This window comes from Pygocentrus nattereri, chromosome 12 (assembly GCF_015220715.1).
Source record: "Pygocentrus nattereri isolate fPygNat1 chromosome 12, fPygNat1.pri, whole genome shotgun sequence".
In the NCBI taxonomy this organism is placed as follows: Eukaryota; Metazoa; Chordata; class Actinopteri; order Characiformes; family Serrasalmidae; genus Pygocentrus; species Pygocentrus nattereri.
This window is the reverse complement of record NC_051222.1, coordinates 42,277,175-42,297,036: the sequence shown is the minus strand read 5'-3', so window position 1 is coordinate 42,297,036 and position 19,862 is coordinate 42,277,175. Positions and strand designations below refer to the sequence as shown.

Genomic DNA, 19,862 nt, shown 5'->3' with positions numbered 1-19,862 from the left:
ATTTTCTCCAATAAACACTATTATTATTTCAAATCCTGACATGGCTGTGTTTGTTTTCATGTTTATCTGAAATTCAGAGCACATTTTCAGCACATTCACCTTCAAAAAACAACATGGTAAATGGTGAAGAGCTTTACTTGTGTTTCCCAGAATGCATTAAATGTATCTTATATAAAAATGTAAACAAGTTCAAATGCGATTTTGTTTAGCACCGTGGTTACATAACATTCAGACAAACAAATATCAAATATTTTAAAAAGGAAATAAAAACATCAACAACTTATTACAATAGGAAAGAATAATTATGAGGTAAACAAAAGCAATACAGTAATGAGAGTTCAGGACAAAATAAAAAACAAAAATAAAATTATAAAACAAAAACACCTGATGGGATTGGCCACGCCCCTTTGCAGGGCTGCATAAATACACTCCAGGTGTCTGTAAAGTCTCTGTGTGTGTCTCTCCACCAATCTCTCTCTCTTTCTCTCTCTCTCTCTCTCTCTCTCTCTTTCTCTTTCTCTCTCTCTCTTCCTCTCTCTCTCCCATTCACTCCAGCGTTAGCCGTTAAAGCACACCGTCCCGACCTTAAAGCCAAATTTCTGTTTCGGGTTTCCGAAATCAGACACAGCCACATCTACGATAGGCAGGATGTCAGAGTCCGGAGCATTCACCTCCAAAACCGTCTGGCCCTGACCCGTCCGAGACTGCAAGACAAAACACCCCAGCTCATTGACTTAGTTAAAGCTACCTCTACACATAACTATGAATACCATTATTATTATTATTATTATTATTATTATTCTAATAATAATAATGTTGAAGCTATCGCTAGACAGCTATATATATATAGTTATGGATATTACTATTATTAGCAGTAATAATAGTAATAATGCTTCAACAACATCCAAAGAATTGTATAAAAGAATAATAATATATAACAATAAACAACAAACTATTTTTAAAGTTTTCATTTTAAAATAAAATAGTTAATTTTTTTGCTGTTACACAGAAAAACAAGAACAATAAACAACAGCAAAATTATTATTATCATTGTTATTATTATTATTAATAATAATAATAATAATAATAGGGCTGGCCTAAAAAGCATTTTACACCCTTTGAAAACTTACTGGAATAATCATGGTCAAGCGTACCCTTAAAGACAATAATAATTATGTTTAATAGCTAATCATAATATTAATTAATAATAATAACAATTTATAATAATACTGGTAACACTTTACTGTAGGGTGCTGCTCATAGGGCTACATGACACAATATAAGGTTGTCATTACAATTAACATAACCCTACATAACTGTTTATAAATGCCTATTACAACAGGTGTCGTCTGTTGTAAAGTCTACTTTAGCTGACTTTGATCAAAATTGGCAAATGTAACCTATAAAGCGAATATAAATTTATGTAGGGTTATGTCAGTTGTAATGACAACCTTATGTAGGTGTCATGTAGCCTTGTGAACAGAGTGCGTCTCAAGTAACAGCCCATTCTGCTAAAAAAGTTCAATAAATACAAATACTAATTCTCAATGGCACATTAATACTAAAACTAATACTAAATATCAACAGCAGTACTAAATAGTCATACTAATAGTAAATAGCAACAGAAGAAAGTGCTTTAAAAGTATTTGAAAGCTTAAAACATTAAATAAATCTCTGTCATCCTCTTTGGCGCAAATAACAACTTCCCTGCATATACAGAATATGTACTAACAAAACTTCAACTGGCTTTAAATGATGAAAACAAAACAGTCACCAACAATGTTGTCATAACATTCATTTTTCACAATTTCTGTGATGCCTGGTGTGTCATGTCTGGTGAGATGGGGGTACAGTGGTCTATAGACTCACCTGACAGCTGTCGTAGCTGGGCTGGATGTAGTGGGCATTCATATGTGTGAGTTCCTGTCCGTTGCTGCCTCTGAAGCGCAGTGTGCGTGAGTGGCTGAGGGTGGCGCCATCCAGCCAGCCAGCCGAGTTCTGACACAGATAAGTGAAGGACTGCCTGCCTGTTGCACTGAGCAGCTTCAGAAAACCAAGCTGGACCACATGGACCTCATTACCATCAGCATCTATATAAGTAAACTATAGGAGGGAGGAAAGAACAGAAAAGATGAGTAACAAAATCAAGTAAGTCCTCTTATTCATCACAGGTAAGAGCACTCACCTGTGAGCCTTTCCTGAACTGGCTGTACCAGGAACCAGGCTTCTCCTTATTCCATGCAGCCAGTTTCACCTGCAAACAAATATACCTGTCGGTCACTTACAACACACCTGCCAATCATCTGCAACACTCCTGTCAGTCATTTACAACATTCCTGTCAATCACCGACAACAGTCCTGTCAATCTCCTGCAACATTCCTGTCAATCACCTACAACAGTCCTGTCAATCACTAACAACACTCCTGTCAATCACTAACAACATTCCTGTCAATCGTCTACAACAGTCCTGCCAATCACCTACAACAGTCCTGCCAAACACCTACAAGATTCCTGTCAATCTCTAACAACAAACCTGTCAATCATCTACAACAGTCCTGTCAATCACCTGCAACATTCCTGTCAATCACTAACAACACTCCTGTCAATCGTCTACAACAGTCCTGCCAATCACCTACAACATTCCTATCAATCACCTATAAGATTCCTGTCAATCACTAACAACACTCCTGTCAATCATCTACAACAGTCCTGTAAATCTTTTACAACAGTCCTGTCAATCCCCTACAAGATTCCTGTCAATCGCTAACAACACTCTTGTCAATCATCTACAACAGTCCTGTCAATCACCTACAACATTCCTGTCAATCACCTACAACATTCCTGTCAATCACTAATAACACTCCTGTCAATCACTAATAACACTCCTGTCAATCATTTACAACATTGCTGTCAGTCATCTACAGCACTCCCGTCAATCCTCTACAACATTCCTGTCAATCACCTACAACATTCCAGTCAATTACTAAGAACACAACAGTTGGTTGTTTAGAACACACCTGTCAATTATTTGCAATAAACCAGTAAATTGTTCAGAGCAGAGCTGTCTCACAAACCTGTGAATCACTTATCACACCACTCAATAATGTAGAAGATCTCTCACCATCTGGAATTTGCTGTGGGGCTGCAGGCACGTCTCCCCCTCTGCTGTGAAATTACAGAACACCTTAAACGAGTCTCTGTGGCAGCCCTGATTCGGATCAATCCAATACACCCCTGGAAAACACAGGAGGAACAGTGACAGTCAGGTGAACCAGTCAGCTTGCTCTACTGTCCCTACAGCATGGACACCACTTTATAGTCCCTGTTTCACTGTCCCTACAGCACAGCCCCTGTTTCACTGTCCCTACAGCACAGCCCCTGTTTCACTGTCCCTCCAGTACATTCCCTGTTTCACTGTCTCTTCAGCACATTCCCTGTTTCACTGTCCCTACAGTACAGCCCCTGTTTCACTGTCCCCTCAGCACAGCCCCTGTTTCACTGTCTCTTCAGCACATTCTCTGTTTCACTGTCCCTACAGCACATTCTCTGTTTCACTGTCCCTTCAGCACAGCCCCTGTATCACTGTCCCTACAGCACAGCCCCTGTTTCACTGTCCCTACAGCACAGCCCCGGTTTCACTGTCCCTTCAGCACATTCTCTGTTTCACTGTCCCTTCAGCACATTCCCTGTTTCACTGTCACTACAACACATCCTCTGTTTCACTGTCCCTTCAGCACATCCTCTGTTTCACTGTCCCTTCAGCACATTCTCTGTTTCACTGTCCCTACAGCACAGCCCCTGTTTCACTGTCCCTACAGCACAGCCCCTGTTTCACTGTCCCTTCAGCACATTCCCTGTTTCACTGTCCCTACAGCACAGCCCAGGTTTCACTGTCCCTTCAGCACAGCCCCTGTTTCACTGTCCCTTCAGCACATTCTCTGTTTCACTGTCCCTTCAGCACAGCCCCTGTTTCACTGTCACTACAGCACATCCTCTGTTTCACTGTCCCTTCAGCACATTCTCTGTTTCACTGTCCCTACAGCACAGCCCCTGATTCACTGTCCCTTCAGCACATTCCCTGTTTCACTGTCCCTACAGCACAGCCCCGGTTTCACTGTCCCTTCAGCATAGCCCCTGTTTCACTGTCCCTTCAGCACATTCTCTGTTTCACTGTCCCTTCAGCACAGCCCCTGTTTCACTGTCACTACAGCACATCCTCTGTTTCACTGTCCCTTCAGCACAGCCCCTGTTTCACTGTCCCTACAGCACAACCCCTGTTTCACTGTCCCTACAGCACATTCTCTGTTTCACTGTCCCTACAGCACAGCCCCTGTTTCACTGTCCCTACAGCACAGCCCCTGTGTCACTGTCCCTTCAGCACATTCTCTGTTTCACTGTCCCTACAGCACAGCCCCTGTGTCACTGTCCCTTCAGCACATTCTCTGTTTCACTGTCCCTACAGCACAGCCCCTGTTTCACTGTCCCTACAGCACATTCTCTGTTTCACTGTCCCTACAGCACAGCCCCTGTTTCACTGTCCCTACAGCACATTCTCTGTTTCACTGTCCCTACAGCACAGCCCCTGTTTCACTGTCCCTACAGCACAGCCCCTGTTTCACTGTCCCTACAGCACATTCTCTGTTTCACTGTCACTACAGCACATTCTCTGTTTCACTGTCCCTTCAGCACATTCTCTGTTTCACTGTCCCTTCAGCACAGCCCGTTTCACTGTCCCTTCAGTACAGCCCCTGATTCACTGTCCCTTCAGTACAGCCCCTGTTTCACTGTCCCTTCAGCACAGCCCCTGTTTCACTGCCCTTCAGCACAGCCCCTGTTTCACTGTCACTACAGTACATTCTCTGTTTCACTGTCCCTTCAGCACATTCTCTGTTTCACTGTCCCTACAGCACAGCGCGTTTCACTGTCCCTACAGCACATTCTCTGTTTCACTGTCCCTTCAGCACAGCCCCTGTTTCACTGTCCCTACAGCACATTCTCTGTTTCACTGTCCCTACAGCACAGCCCCTGTTTCACTGTCCCTACAGCACATTCTCTGTTTCACTGTCCCTACAGCACAGCCCCTGTTTCACTGTCCCTACAGCACAGCCCCTGTTTCACTGTCCCTACAGCACATTCTCTGTTTCACTGTCAATACAGCACATTCTCTGTTTCACTGTCCCTTCAGCACAGCCCCTGTTTCACTGTCCCTTCAGCACATTCTCTGTTTCACTGTCCCTTCAGCACAGCCCCTGTTTCACTGTCCCTACAGCACAGCCCCTGTTTCACTGTCCCTACAGCACAGCCCCTGTTTCACTGTCCCTACAGCACATTCTCTGTTTCACTGTCAATACAGCACATTCTCTGTTTCACTGTCCCTTCAGTACAGCCCCTGTTTCACTGTCCCTTCAGTACATTCTCTGTTTCACTGTCTCTGCAGCACAGCCCCTGTTTCACTGTCCCTTCAGCACATTCTCTGTTTCACTGTCCCTTCAGCACATTCTCTGTTTCACTGTCCCTTCAGCACATTCTCTGTTTCACTGTCCCTTCAGCACAGCCCGTTTCACTGTCCCTTCAGTACAGCCCCTGATTCACTGTCCCTTCAGTACAGCCCCTGTTTCACTGTCCCTTCAGCACAGCCCCTGTTTCACTGTCCCTTCAGCACAGCCCCTGTTTCACTGTCACTACAGCACATTCTCTGTTTCACTGTCCCTTCAGCACATTCTCTGTTTCACTGTCCCTAGAGCACAGCGCGTTTCACTGTCCCTACAGCACATTCTCTGTTTCACTGTCCCTTCAGCACAGCCCCTGTTTCACTGTCCCTACAGCACATTCTCTGTTTCACTGTCCCTACAGCACAGCCCCTGTTTCACTGTCCCTACAGCACATTCTCTGTTTCACTGTCCCTACAGCACATTCTCTGTTTCACTGTCCCTACAGCACAGCCCCTGTTTCACTGTCCCTACAGCACAGCCCCTGTTTCACTGTCCCTACAGCACATTCTCTGTTTCACTGTCAATACAGCACATTCTCTGTTTCACTGTCCCTTCAGTACAGCCCCTGTTTCACTGTCCCTTCAGTACAGTCTCTGTTTCACTGTCTCTTCAGCACAGCCCCTGTTTCACTGTCCCTTCAGCACATTCTCTGTTTCACTGTCCCTTCAGCACAGCCCCTGTTTCACTGTCCCTTCAGCACATTCTCTGTTTCACTGTCCCTTCAGTACAGCCCCTGTTTCACTGTCCCTTCAGCACATTCTCTGTTTCACTGTCCCTTCAGCACAGCCCCTGTTTCACTGTCCCTTCAGCACATTCTCTGTTTCACTGTCCCTTCAGCACAGCCCCTGTTTCACTGTCCCTCCAGCACAGCCCCTGTTTCACTGTCCCTACAGCACAGCCCCTGTTTCACTGTCCCTACAGCACATTCTCTGTTTCACTGTCAATACAGCACATTCTCTGTTTCACTGTCCCTTCAGTACAGCCCCTGTTTCACTGTCCCTTCAGTACATTCTCTGTTTCACTGTCTCTTCAGCACAGCCCCTGTTTCACTGTCCCTTCAGCACATTCTCTGTTTCACTGTCCCTTCAGCACAGCCCCTGTTTCACTGTCCCTTCAGCACATTCTCTGTTTCACTGTCCCTTCAGCACAGCCCCTGTTTCACTGTCCCTTCAGCACAGCCCCTGTTTCACTGTCCCTTCAGCACATTCTCTGTTTCACTGTCCCTTCAGCACAGCCCCTGTTTCACTGTCCCTTCAGCACATTCTCTGTTTCACTGTCCCTTCAGCACAGCCCCTGTTTCACTGTCCCTCCAGCACAGCCCCTGTTTCACTGTCCCTACAGCACAGCCCCTGTTTCACTGTCCCTACAGCACATTCTCTGTTTCACTGTCAATACAGCACATTCTCTGTTTCACTGTCCCTTCAGTACAGCCCCTGTTTCACTGTCCCTTCAGTACATTCTCTGTTTCACTGTCTCTTCAGCACAGCCCCTGTTTCACTGTCCCTTCAGCACATTCTCTGTTTCACTGTCCCTTCAGCACAGCCCCTGTTTCACTGTCCCTTCAGCACATTCTCTGTTTCACTGTCCCTTCAGCACAGCCCCTGTTTCACTGTCCCTACAGCACATTCTCTGTTTCACTGTCCCTTCAGCACATTCTCTGTTTCACGGTCCCTTCAGTACAGCCCCTGTTTCACTGTCTCTTCAGCACAGCCCCTGTTTCACTGTCCCTTCAGCACATTCTCTGTTTCACGGTCCCTTCAGTACAGCCCCTGTTTCACTGTCTCTTCAGCACAGCCCCTGTTTCACTGTCTCTTCAGCACAGCCCCTGTTTCACTGTTCCTTCAGCACAGCCCGTTTCACTGTCTCTTCAGCACAGCCCGTTTCACTGTCCCTTCAGCACATTCTCTGTTTCACTGTCCCTTCAGCACATTCTCTGTTTCACTGTCCCTACAGCACAGCCCCTGTTTCACTGTCCCTACAGCACATTCTCTGTTTCACTGTCAATACAGCACATTCTCTGTTTCACTGTCCCTTCAGTACAGCCCCTGTTTCACTGTCCCTTCAGTACATTCTCTGTTTCACTGTCTCTTCAGCACAGCCCCTGTTTCACTGTCCCTTCAGCACATTCTCTGTTTCACTGTCCCTTCAGCACAGCCCCTGTTTCACTGTCCCTTCAGCACATTCTCTGTTTCACTGTCCCTTCAGCACAGCCCCTGTTTCACTGTCCCTTCAGCACATTCTCTGTTTCACTGTCCCTTCAGCACAGCCCCTGTTTCACTGTCCCTTCAGCACATTCTCTGTTTCACTGTCCCTTCAGCACAGCCCCTGTTTCACTGTCCCTCCAGCACAGCCCCTGTTTCACTGTCCCTACAGCACAGCCCCTGTTTCACTGTCCCTACAGCACATTCTCTGTTTCACTGTCAATACAGCACATTCTCTGTTTCACTGTCCCTTCAGTACAGCCCCTGTTTCACTGTCCCTTCAGTACATTCTCTGTTTCACTGTCTCTTCAGCACAGCCCCTGTTTCACTGTCCCTTCAGCACATTCTCTGTTTCACTGTCCCTTCAGCACAGCCCCTGTTTCACTGTCCCTTCAGCACATTCTCTGTTTCACTGTCCCTTCAGCACAGCCCCTGTTTCACTGTCCCTTCAGCACAGCCCCTGTTTCACTGTCCCTTCAGCACATTCTCTGTTTCACTGTCCCTTCAGCACAGCCCCTGTTTCACTGTCCCTTCAGCACATTCTCTGTTTCACTGTCCCTTCAGCACAGCCTCTGTTTCACTGTCCCTCCAGCACAGCCCCTGTTTCACTGTCCCTACAGCACAGCCCCTGTTTCACTGTCCCTACAGCACATTCTCTGTTTCACTGTCAATACAGCACATTCTCTGTTTCACTGTCCCTTCAGTACAGCCCCTGTTTCACTGTCCCTTCAGTACATTCTCTGTTTCACTGTCTCTTCAGCACAGCCCCTGTTTCACTGTCCCTTCAGCACATTCTCTGTTTCACTGTCCCTTCAGCACAGCCCCTGTTTCACTGTCCCTTCAGCACATTCTCTGTTTCACTGTCCCTTCAGCACAGCCCCTGTTTCACTGTCCCTACAGCACATTCTCTGTTTCACTGTCCCTTCAGCACATTCTCTGTTTCACGGTCCCTTCAGTACAGCCCCTGTTTCACTGTCTCTTCAGCACAGCCCCTGTTTCACTGTCTCTTCAGCACAGCCCCTGTTTCACTGTTCCTTCAGCACAGCCCGTTTCACTGTCTCTTCAGCACAGCCCGTTTCACTGTCCCTTCAGCACATTCTCTGTTTCACTGTCCCTTCAGCACATTCTCTGTTTCACGGTCCCTTCAGTACAGCCCCTGTTTCACTGTCTCTTCAGCACAGCCCCTGTTTCACTGTCTCTTCAGCACAGCCCCTGTTTCACTGTCCCTTCAGCACATTCTCTGTTTCACTGTCCCTTCAGCACATTCTCTGTTTCACTGTCCCTTCAGTACAGCCCCTGTTTCACTGTCCCTACAGCACATTCTCTGTTTCACTGTCCCTTCAGCACATTCTCTGTTTCACGGTCCCTTCAGTACAGCCCCTGTTTCACTGTCTCTTCAGCACAGCCCCTGTTTCACTGTCTCTTCAGCACAGCCCCTGTTTCACTGTTCCTTCAGCACAGCCCGTTTCACTGTCTCTTCAGCACAGCCCGTTTCACTGTCCCTTCAGCACATTCTCTGTTTCACTGTCCCTTCAGCACAGCCCCTGTTTCACTGTCTCTTCAGCACAGCCCCTGTTTCACTGTCTCTTCAGCACAGCCCCTGTTTCACTGTCCCTTCAGCACATTCTCTGTTTCACTGTCCCTTCAGTACAGCCCCTGTTTCACTGTCTCTTCAGTACAACCCCTGTTTCTCTGTCCCTTCAGCACATTCTCTGTTTCACGGTCCCTTCAGTACAGCCCCTGTTTCACTGTCCCTTCAGCACAGCCCCTGTTTCACTGTCTCTTCAGTACAGCCCCTGTTTCACTGTCTCTTCAGCACAGCCCCTGTTTCACTGTTCCTTCAGCACAGCCCGTTTCACTGTCTCTTCAGCACAGCCCGTTTCACTGTCCCTTCAGCACATTCTCTGTTTCACTGTCCCTTCAGCACATTCTCTGTTTCACGGTCCCTTCAGTACAGCCCCTGTTTCACTGTCTCTTCAGCACAGCCCCTGTTTCACTGTCTCTTCAGCACAGCCCCTGTTTCACTGTCCCTTCAGCACATTCTCTGTTTCACTGTCCCTTCAGCACATTCTCTGTTTCACTGTCCCTTCAGTACAGCCCCTGTTTCACTGTCCCTACAGCACATTCTCTGTTTCACTGTCCCTTCAGCACATTCTCTGTTTCACGGTCCCTTCAGTACAGCCCCTGTTTCACTGTCTCTTCAGCACAGCCCCTGTTTCACTGTCTCTTCAGCACAGCCCCTGTTTCACTGTTCCTTCAGCACAGCCCGTTTCACTGTCTCTTCAGCACAGCCCGTTTCACTGTCCCTTCAGCACATTCTCTGTTTCACTGTCCCTTCAGCACAGCCCCTGTTTCACTGTCTCTTCAGCACAGCCCCTGTTTCACTGTCTCTTCAGCACAGCCCCTGTTTCACTGTCCCTTCAGCACATTCTCTGTTTCACTGTCCCTTCAGTACAGCCCCTGTTTCACTGTCTCTTCAGTACAACCCCTGTTTCTCTGTCCCTTCAGCACATTCTCTGTTTCACGGTCCCTTCAGTACAGCCCCTGTTTCACTGTCCCTTCAGCACAGCCCCTGTTTCACTGTCTCTTCAGTACAGCCCCTGTTTCACTGTCCCTTCAGCACAGCCCGTTTCACTGTCCCTTCAGTACAGCCCCTGTTTCACTGTCCCTTCAGCACAGCCACTGTTTCACTGTCCCTTCAGTAAAGCCCCTGTTTCACTGTCCCTTCAGCACATTCTCTGTTTCACTGTCCCTTCAGTACAGCCCCTGTTTCACTGTCCCTTCAGTACAGCCCCTGTTTCACTGTCCCTTCAGTACAGCCCCTGTTTCACTGTCCCTTCAGTACAGTCCCTGTTTCACTGTCCCTTCAGCACAGCCCCTGTTTCACTCTCCCTTCAGTACAGCCCCTGTTTCACTGTCCCTTCAGCACATTCTCTGTTTCACTGTCACTTCAGTACAGCCCCTGTTTCACTGTCCCTTCAGCACATTCTCTGTTTCACGGTCCCTTCAGTACAGCCCCTGTTTCACTGTCTCTTCAGTACAGCCCCTGTTTCACTGTCCCTTCAGCACAGCCCGTTTCACTGTCCCTTCAGTACAGCCCCTGTTTCACTGTCCCTTCAGCACATTCTCTGTTTCACTGTCCCTTCAGTACAGCCCCTGTTTCACTGTCCGTTCAGCACAGCCCCTGTTTCACTGTCTCTTCAGTACAGCCCCTGTTTCACTGTCCCTATAGTACAGTCCCTGTTTCACTGTCCATTCAGCACAGCCCATTTCACTGTCCCTTCAGTCCAGCCCCTGTTTCACTGTCCCTTCAGCACAGCCCGTTTCACTGTCCCTTCAGTACAGCCCCTGTTTCACTGTCCCTTCAGCACATTCTCTTTTTCACTGTCCCTTCAGTACAGCCCCTGTTTCACTGTCCCTTCAGCACAGCCCCTGTTTCACTGTATCTTCAGTACAGCCCCTGTTTCACTGTCCCTTCAGCACAGCCCCTGTTTCACTGTCCCGTCAGCACAGCCCCTGTTTCACTGTCCCTTCAGCACAGCCCCTGTTTCACTGTCCCTTCAGTACAGCCCCTGTTTCACTGTCCCTTCAGCACATTATCTGTTTCACGGTCCCTTCAGTACAGCCCCTGTTTCACTGTCCCTTCAGTACAGCCCCTGTTTCACTGTCCCTTCAGTACAGCCCCTGTTTCACTGTCCTTACAGCACATTCTCTGTTTCACGGTCCCTTCAGTACAGCCCCTGTTTCACTGTCCCTTCAGCACATTCTGTTTCACTGTCCCTTCAGTACAGCCCCTGTTTCACTGTCCCTTCAGCACAGCCCCTGTTTCACTGTCCCTTCAGTACAGCCCCTGTTTCACTGTCCCTTCAGCACATTCTCTGTTTCACTGTCCCTTCAGTACAGCCCCTGTTTCACTGTCCCTTCAGCACAGCCCCTGTTTCACTGTCTCTTCAGCATAGCCCCTGTTTCACTGTCCCTTCAGCACAGCCCCTGTTTCACTGTCCCTTCAGTACAGGCCCTGTTTCACTGTCCCTTCAGTACAGCCCCTGTTTCACTGTCCCTTCAGCACATTCTCTTTTTCACGGTCCCTTCAGCACATTCTCTGTTTCACGGTCCCTTCAGTACAGCCCCTGTTTCACTGTCCCTTCAGTACAGCCCCTGTTTCACTGTCCCTTCAGCACAGCCCCTTTCACTGTCCCTTCAGCACAGGCCCTGTTTCACTGTCCCTTCAGTACAGCCCCTGTTTCACTGTCCCTTCAGCACAGCCCCTGTTTCACTGTCCCTTCAGCACAGCCCGTTTCACTGTCCCTTCAGTACAGCCCCTGTTTCACTGTCCCTACAGTACAGCCCCTGTTTCACTGTCCCTTCAGCACAGCCCCTGTTTCACTGTCCCTTCAGCACAGCCCCTGTTTCATTGTCCCTTTAGTACAGTCCCTGTTTCACTGTCCCTTCAGCACATTCTCTGTTTCACTGTCCCTTCAGCACAGCCCCTGTTTCACTGTCCCTTCAGCACAGCCCCTGTTTCACTCTCCCTTCAGTACAGCCCCTGTTTTAATGTCCCTTCAGCACATTCTCTTTTTCACTGTCCCTTCAGTACAGCCCCTGTTTCACTGTCCCTTCAGCACATTCTCTGTTTCACGGTCCCTTCAGTACAGCCCTTGTTTCACTGTCCCTTCAGCACATTCTCTGTTTCACTGTCCCTTCAGTACAGCCCCTGTTTCACTGTCCCTTCAGTACAGCCCCTGTTTCACTGTCCCTTCAGTACAGCCCCTGTTTCACTGTCCCTTCAGCACATTCTCTGTTTCACTGTCCCTTCAGCACAGCCCCTGTTTCCCTGTCTCTTCAGCACATTCTCTTTTTCACTGTCCCTTCAGTACAGCCCCTGTTTCACTGTCCCTTCAGCACAGCCCCTGTTTCACTGTATCTTCAGTACAGCCCCTGTTTCACTGTCCCTTCAGCACAGCCCCTGTTTCACTGTCCCTTCAGCTCAGCCCCTGTTTCACTGTCCCTTCAGTACAGCCCCTGTTTCACTGTCCCTTCAGCACAGCCCCTGTTTCACTGTCCCTTCAGTACAGCCCCTGTTTCACTGTCCCTTCAGCACATTATCTGTTTCACGGTCCCTTCAGTACAGCCCCTGTTTCACTGTCCCTTCAGCACATTCTCTGTTTCACTGTCCCTTCAGTACAGCCCCTGTTTCACTGTCCCTTCAGCACAGCCCCTGTTTCACTCTCCCTTCAGTACAGCCCCTGTTTTAATGTCCCTTCAGCACATTCTCTTTTTCACTGTCCCTTCAGTACAGCCCCTGTTTCACTGTCCCTTCAGCACATTCTCTGTTTCACGGTCCCTTCAGTACAGCCCCTGTTTCACTGTCCCTTCAGCACATTCTCTGTTTCACTGTCCCTTCAGTACAGCCCCTGTTTCACTGTCCCTTCAGTACAGCCCCTGTTTCACTGTCCCTTCAGTACAGCCCCTGTTTCACTGTCCCTTCAGCACATTCTCTGTTTCACTGTCCCTTCAGCACAGCCCCTGTTTCCCTGTCTCTTCAGCACATTCTCTTTTTCACTGTCCCTTCAGTACAGCCCCTGTTTCACTGTCCCTTCAGCACAGCCCCTGTTTCACTGTATCTTCAGTACAGCCCCTGTTTCACTGTCCCTTCAGCACAGCCCCTGTTTCACTGTCCCTTCAGCTCAGCCCCTGTTTCACTGTCCCTTCAGTACAGCCCCTGTTTCACTGTCCCTTCAGCACAGCCCCTGTTTCACTGTCCCTTCAGTACAGCCCCTGTTTCACTGTTCCTTCAGCACAGCCCCTGTTTCACTGTCCCTTCAGTACAGCCCCTGTTTTACTGTCCCTTCAGCACATTCTCTGTTTCACTGTCCCTTCAGTACAGCCCCTGTTTCACTGTCCCTTCAGTACAGCCCCTGTTTCACTGTCCCTTCAGTACAGCCACTGTTTCACTGTCCTTACAGCACATTCTCTGTTTCACTGTCCCTTCAGTACAGCCCCTGTTTCACTGTCCCTTCAGCACAGCCCCTGTTTCACTGTCCCTTCAGTACATTCTCTGTTTCACTGTCCCTACAGCACATTCTCTGTTTCACTGTCCCTTCAGCACATTCTGTGTTTCACGGTCCCTTCAGTACAGCCCCTGTTTCACTGTCCCTTCAGTACAGCCCCTGTTTCACTGTCCCTTCAGCACAGCCCCTGTTTCACTGTCCCTTCAGTACAGCCCCTGTTTCACTGTTCCTTCAGCACAGCCCCTGTTTCACTGTCCCTTCAGTACAGCCCCTGTTTCACTGTCCCTTCAGTACAGCCCCTGTTTCACTGTCCCTTCAGTACAGCCCCTGTTTCACTGTCATTACAGCACATTCTCTGTTTCACTGTCTCTTCAGTACAGCCCCTGTTTCACTGTCCCTTCAGCACATTCTCTGTTTCACTGTCCCTTCAGTACAGCCCCTGTTTCACTGTCCCTTCAGTACAGCCCCTGTTTCACTGTCCCTTCAGTACATTCTCTGTTTCACTGTCCCTTCAGCACATTCTCTGTTTCACTGTCCCTTCAGCACATTCTGTGTTTCACGGTCCCTTCAGTACAGCCCCTGTTTCACTGTCCCTTCAGTACAGCCCCTGTTTCACTGTCCCTTCAGCACATTCTCTGTTTCACTGTCCCTTCAGCACAGCCCCTGTTTCACTGTCCCTTCAGCACTTTCTCTGTTTCACTGTCCCTTCAGTACAGCCCCTGTTTCACTGTCCCTTCAGCACAGCCCCTGTTTCACTGTCCCTTCAGCACAGCCCCTGTTTCACTGTCCCTTCAGTACAGCCCCTGTTTCACTGTTCCTTCAGCACAGCCCCTGTTTCACTGTCCCTTCAGTACAGCCCCTGTTTTACTGTCCCTTCAGCACATTCTCTGTTTCACTGTCCCTTCAGTACAGCCCCTGTTTCACTGTCCCTTCAGTACAGCCCCTGTTTCACTGTCCCTTCAGTACAGCCACTGTTTCACTGTCCTTACAGCACATTCTCTGTTTCACTGTCCCTTCAGTACAGCCCCTGTTTCACTGTCCCTTCAGCACAGCCCCTGTTTCACTGTCCCTTCAGTACATTCTCTGTTTCACTGTCCCTACAGCACATTCTCTGTTTCACTGTCCCTTCAGCACATTCTGTGTTTCACGGTCCCTTCAGTACAGCCCCTGTTTCACTGTCCCTTCAGTACAGCCCCTGTTTCACTGTCCCTTCAGCACAGCCCCTGTTTCACTGTCCCTTCAGTACAGCCCCTGTTTCACTGTTCCTTCAGCACAGCCCCTGTTTCACTGTCCCTTCAGTACAGCCCCTGTTTCACTGTCCCTTCAGTACAGCCCCTGTTTCACTGTCCCTTCAGTACAGCCCCTGTTTCACTGTCATTACAGCACATTCTCTGTTTCACTGTCTCTTCAGTACAGCCCCTGTTTCACTGTCCCTTCAGCACATTCTCTGTTTCACTGTCCCTTCAGTACAGCCCCTGTTTCACTGTCCCTTCAGTACAGCCCCTGTTTCACTGTCCCTTCAGTACATTCTCTGTTTCACTGTCCCTTCAGCACATTCTCTGTTTCACTGTCCCTTCAGCACATTCTGTGTTTCACGGTCCCTTCAGTACAGCCCCTGTTTCACTGTCCCTTCAGTACAGCCCCTGTTTCACTGTCCCTTCAGCACATTCTCTGTTTCACTGTCCCTTCAGCACAGCCCCTGTTTCACTGTCCCTTCAGCACTTTCTCTGTTTCACTGTCCCTTCAGTACAGCCCCTGTTTCACTGTCCCTTCAGCACAGCCCCTGTTTCACTGTCCCTTCAGCACAGCCCCTGTTTCACTGTCCCTTCAGCACATTCTCTTTTTCACTGTCCCTTCAGTACAGCCCCTGTTTCACTGTCTCTTCAGCACATAATCAAAACAATGCTCACTCCTTTTAAGTTGTAAACTAATTTTACCCACCATCGGGCAGCTTGGGGTTACACATCCAGAGCTCCTTGCAGGTTCTGGCTGGGCTGTGATAGGTTCCTTGAGGGTTCCTCAAGCCCTCCACCTCTGTCCTCATGGAGGCCAGAGATGCAAACACCTCTTCCATGTCCTTCTCTCCTCCCACTCCTTCTGTTCCATCACTCTGCATCCCTTCTTCCTCCAATCCTTCCATCTCTACGTCCATCTCTTCGTCCACCAGAGATGCCCCATCCACCTCTGAGTGACGCCTGCGCTTTCTACCTCCATCCTGATCTGGGAGAGGCACCATCCCTACTGCAGGCAGACCCTAGAGACAGAGAAAGAGAGAGAGAGAAACACATTACATTAGCTACCATGTTAATCTCTGAACATACATACATAGCTTAAAGTACTGAAATGGTTGTGATTAGAGTAATTTTGACTGTGGTAAAATTGAGTGTGAGTCATGTGTTCAATTAACTCCAGGTGATTTAAACTCACTGGAAGTCCAGGAGCACCAGCAGGACCTGTATCTCCACGAGGTCCAATGGGGCCCTGAAACAAGAGAACAGGTCAATGACTAGGTAAGCTATAGGTGGGTGTATGTGTGTATATATATATATATATATATATACATATACACACACTCACACAAATATAATATGTACAGGGTGAGTCAAAAGTCACAGGACTCAGTTTTATTTTTTTTAATTTATTTTATTTATTTATTTTTTATGATAAATACACAAGCCTCCACAATGCGGTGCTGAAGGTGGTGTTTGTTGTGGATTTTCTCAGCATACACAATGTGTTTGAGATGACCCCAGAGATAAAAGTCAATAATAAAATAAAATATAAAATAAAACGTGTCCTGTGACTTTTGACTCACCCACAATATATGATACTCATCTCACCTGACTTCCTTTTGATCCTTTTTGCCCAACATTTCCCTATAAAACAGAATGATAGCTCATTAAAAGCAGCATTTCTGTCAGTTTACACCACAGAAGTGGAAGAGAGGGTTCCCAACCAGTTTCCAAAGTCTTTTTGCTAAATTATTTTTAAACAAATTAGAGGAAGATTAATTATTTTGGTTTCTCTGTATTTGCATAGCCCCCTATGGATATTTTACAGATGCTTTCAAGAGCATAAATTAACGGTCTCTGTTTTTTATTGTCTCCACATCATTTTGACTTGGGGGGCAGTCGTGGGCTGGAGATCAGGGAGCCAGCACTACTGATGGTCACCAGTTCAATCCCCTTGGCCAACAGTATGTGACTGGAGTGCCCTTGAGCAAGGCACCTAACCCCCAACTCTTCCCTGGGCACTGTGGATAGGGCTGCCCATCGCTCAGAATAAGTGTGCTCATTGCCCCCTAGTGTGTGTTCACTAGTGTGTATGTGATGTTTCACTACACAGGTATGTTGACTGCTGAGGTGAAATGTCCCCGTTGTGGGACTAATAAGGGTCTCTTAACTGTAATCTTTTTTCTCAGTATTGTTTCGGTCCCCACATAATTTGGTCTTGGTCTTGTCTCAGTCTCAACTTCATTTGGACAGTCTCCATCTCAGATAAGTAAGGTCAAATGTCGAATGTGGTTTTGGTCATCATTGTGTTCCCACAGCAATAGATGGGTTTCCAATCAAACGTTTCACAAATGTTATGCGCATTTACGAAATTTCAGCAAGTCATGTTTCCATCCACTACAGTTATATGAAGAAAGATCAGGGCTGCATCGAACCGAGCAAGATGAAGTGATTTAACTCAGTTTTTGCTTTAAGTAGAATCAACATTACAGCTGTTTGCTGTCTTTTTATGATTGTTTGCAGCTCAGAGAACCAATAATGCACTTAATGAGGGCTGAAATCTCAGGGTCAACAGCATTCACCTTGCATTTGGGAACGCACAGTTCTGGAGCACACTGTGCAGATCCATTTTTCAAATGAGTTTTAATTTGGCATTTCAGAATGTAAAAAACAAGATTGGACAAGTCATGTCTCAGTTATGACTTGATACGTCATTGTTTATTTGACAAACCCTTTTCCATCATGTTTTTTTTACATTTTGGCTTTAGCAATATTCAAATTGTTCTACCTTGTTGTCATGTAAAACTTTTTTTGTGAAATTTGGGTGGGTTTTTTTTTCGAGTTTTGGACTTCGTTTGGACTCTCCATTCAGGATTTTTGCAGATTTTCAAAATTTGCAAAAAATTGGTGGATGGAAAAAACACTAATGTCAACTGTGAATCTGTGGCCTTGTCCTGGTATATAATTTCCACATGAATCTTTTAGTTAAATTACTTTCAGAAATATTTATTGTATGTGCATATAACTTGTTCATGTAGAACTGATAAACATTTGAATTCATGTAAATGAAATGTGTTGCTCTTTTCAGGTCCACTGCAGCCATAGAGCATGGAAAACTTTTGTTTTTTGTGATTTTAATTCCAAGTGTGTAACAGTGAAAAATACTCACAGACAGTCCAGGGGGTCCTGGGGGGCCGTTGGGGCCTAGAGGGCCGCCTGGACCCTAAAATAGCAGCAAAGAGAATCCAGTGACTTACACAGAGAACCATTATGAATAAATAATAATAAACACAGTTACAATAAATACTAATAACATCAATACAGTAAGTAATGATTTTCTGTATGTCAGTGTGTTTGTTTGAGCCATTTCCTGTCCTCTTTTTGAGGAAGGTCAGTATAATGTGTACTTGTCATCCAGGATCCTGCTTAATCTAATCAATACTTCATTATGGTATATGTTGAGGGAATTTAATAAATCTATGTCTGTAGGAAGAATCTGGAACCAAACTTTGTTCTTCAATGTAGCTCACAAGATTTGACTGATTCTTATTGGTGTATTTTTGGTTATTTGTATATATTTGAACAAATTGTGGCAATTTTTCGAGCGAAATCTTCCTTATTGCCAAGATAAATGTTTTTAAACACTGCCAAAGATGATCTGGGGAAGCGAGAGCTTCTCAAATATAAATAATATGCTAACATACAAAATACATCTTATTGCGAGATTATTCGACCTATTTCTTGCTGTTCCAGGAAAACCAGCTGGGATGTCAACTTGTGTTTGTATAATCTCACCAGATCTCCTTTGGGTCCCTGTATTCCCTGGTTTCCAGGCAGTCCTCGGTCTCCTTTCTCTCCAAATTCACCCGGCGGGCCAATCAGACCGATCAGACCTCCATGACCCTGTTACATACACATTATTATGGGGGGTTTGTGGAAAAAAACATCTGAACCTGAATAGTTTATATCTGTCAGTGCATTAATGTTACCTTTTCTCCTTTCCTTCCGGGGTCTCCCTTCAGACCTGGCAGACCTGAGGGACCCTAAAAGTAAAAGGTCCGAAACATTTAAATTAGACGATACAAAAAGATGAAGGCTTGAATCTGAGCACCTGGTTGAGACCTACCATTGGTCCTGGAGGTCCAGTCTGACCCGGGGGTCCGTTCAAACCTTGTTCTCCCTGAAAGAGAAAGTGAGAGTCTTTAACCATTATTGAGAGGACACGTCAGGACTTAGACCATAGACTGTTGGGCTGTGTTCAGACCATCAGCCTAACTTTTTGTCATATCCAGATTGCATGAAGATTGATTTCTGATAGTTTGGACAGCAGACAACCACAAGAAATCTGATTCTTGCAAACCCAGACTACATTTGGAGGAGGTTTGAAATGCGACTCTAACTGGATTTTTACAGGACCCTCAAATCAGATTTCAAAGTGTCTTTTGCATCACATGCAGCATGACAACCAGTGGTAATGTCAATCCAGAGTGATGAAGTGCTGGGATTCAAGAAAAGCTCAGAAGATTCATGATTTTGAGGAGAATTCTGAAGAGTTTGGAGGGCGAGATGATGCTCCTCCATCTCTCCTGCATCCACATTTGAAAACCATGTCACCAGTGTAGCTATGTAGCTACTGATGCCCACATCGTTACCATGGCAAGCCATGCAGATAGACTGGTGATGTCTGGATACATGAATCTGATCACTTGGAAATAGTGGACAGTCAAGTAAAAAAAGCTGATTTGAGAAACAAATCTGATTTGCCTGCAGTCTCAACACAGCCTTGGTCACCAACTCTAGTCCGGGAGATCAACCTTCCTGCAGGGTCTGGTCACCAACTCTAGTCCTGGAGATCGACCTTCCTGCAGAGTCTAGTCACCAACTCTGGTCCTGGAGATCGACCTTCCTGCAGAGTCTGGTCACCA

The 19,862-nt window shown here is 47.0% G+C and overlaps 1 protein-coding gene across 1 annotated transcript in view; it reads right to left on the bottom strand.

Annotated features, from left to right (window-relative positions):
- col5a3b (collagen, type V, alpha 3b) overlaps positions 1 to 19,862 on the bottom strand; it is a 116,840-nt gene that overhangs the window by 39 nt on the left and 96,939 nt on the right. The window contains exons 56-66 of the mRNA XM_037543190.1: positions 19,064 to 19,117; positions 18,927 to 18,980; positions 18,733 to 18,840; positions 18,107 to 18,160; positions 16,546 to 16,581; positions 16,133 to 16,186; positions 15,647 to 15,959; positions 3,123 to 3,235; positions 2,186 to 2,254; positions 1,870 to 2,103; positions 1 to 704 (exon numbers count right to left, since the gene is read on the bottom strand). The exon at positions 1 to 704 is cut by the window's left edge and continues 39 nt beyond it. Coding sequence (XP_037399087.1) covers positions 558 to 704; positions 1,870 to 2,103; positions 2,186 to 2,254; positions 3,123 to 3,235; positions 15,647 to 15,959; positions 16,133 to 16,186; positions 16,546 to 16,581; positions 18,107 to 18,160; positions 18,733 to 18,840; positions 18,927 to 18,980; positions 19,064 to 19,117 — 1,236 coding nt within the window. The 3' untranslated portion in view covers positions 1 to 557. The remainder of the gene's footprint in view (positions 705 to 1,869; positions 2,104 to 2,185; positions 2,255 to 3,122; positions 3,236 to 15,646; positions 15,960 to 16,132; positions 16,187 to 16,545; positions 16,582 to 18,106; positions 18,161 to 18,732; positions 18,841 to 18,926; positions 18,981 to 19,063; positions 19,118 to 19,862) is intronic.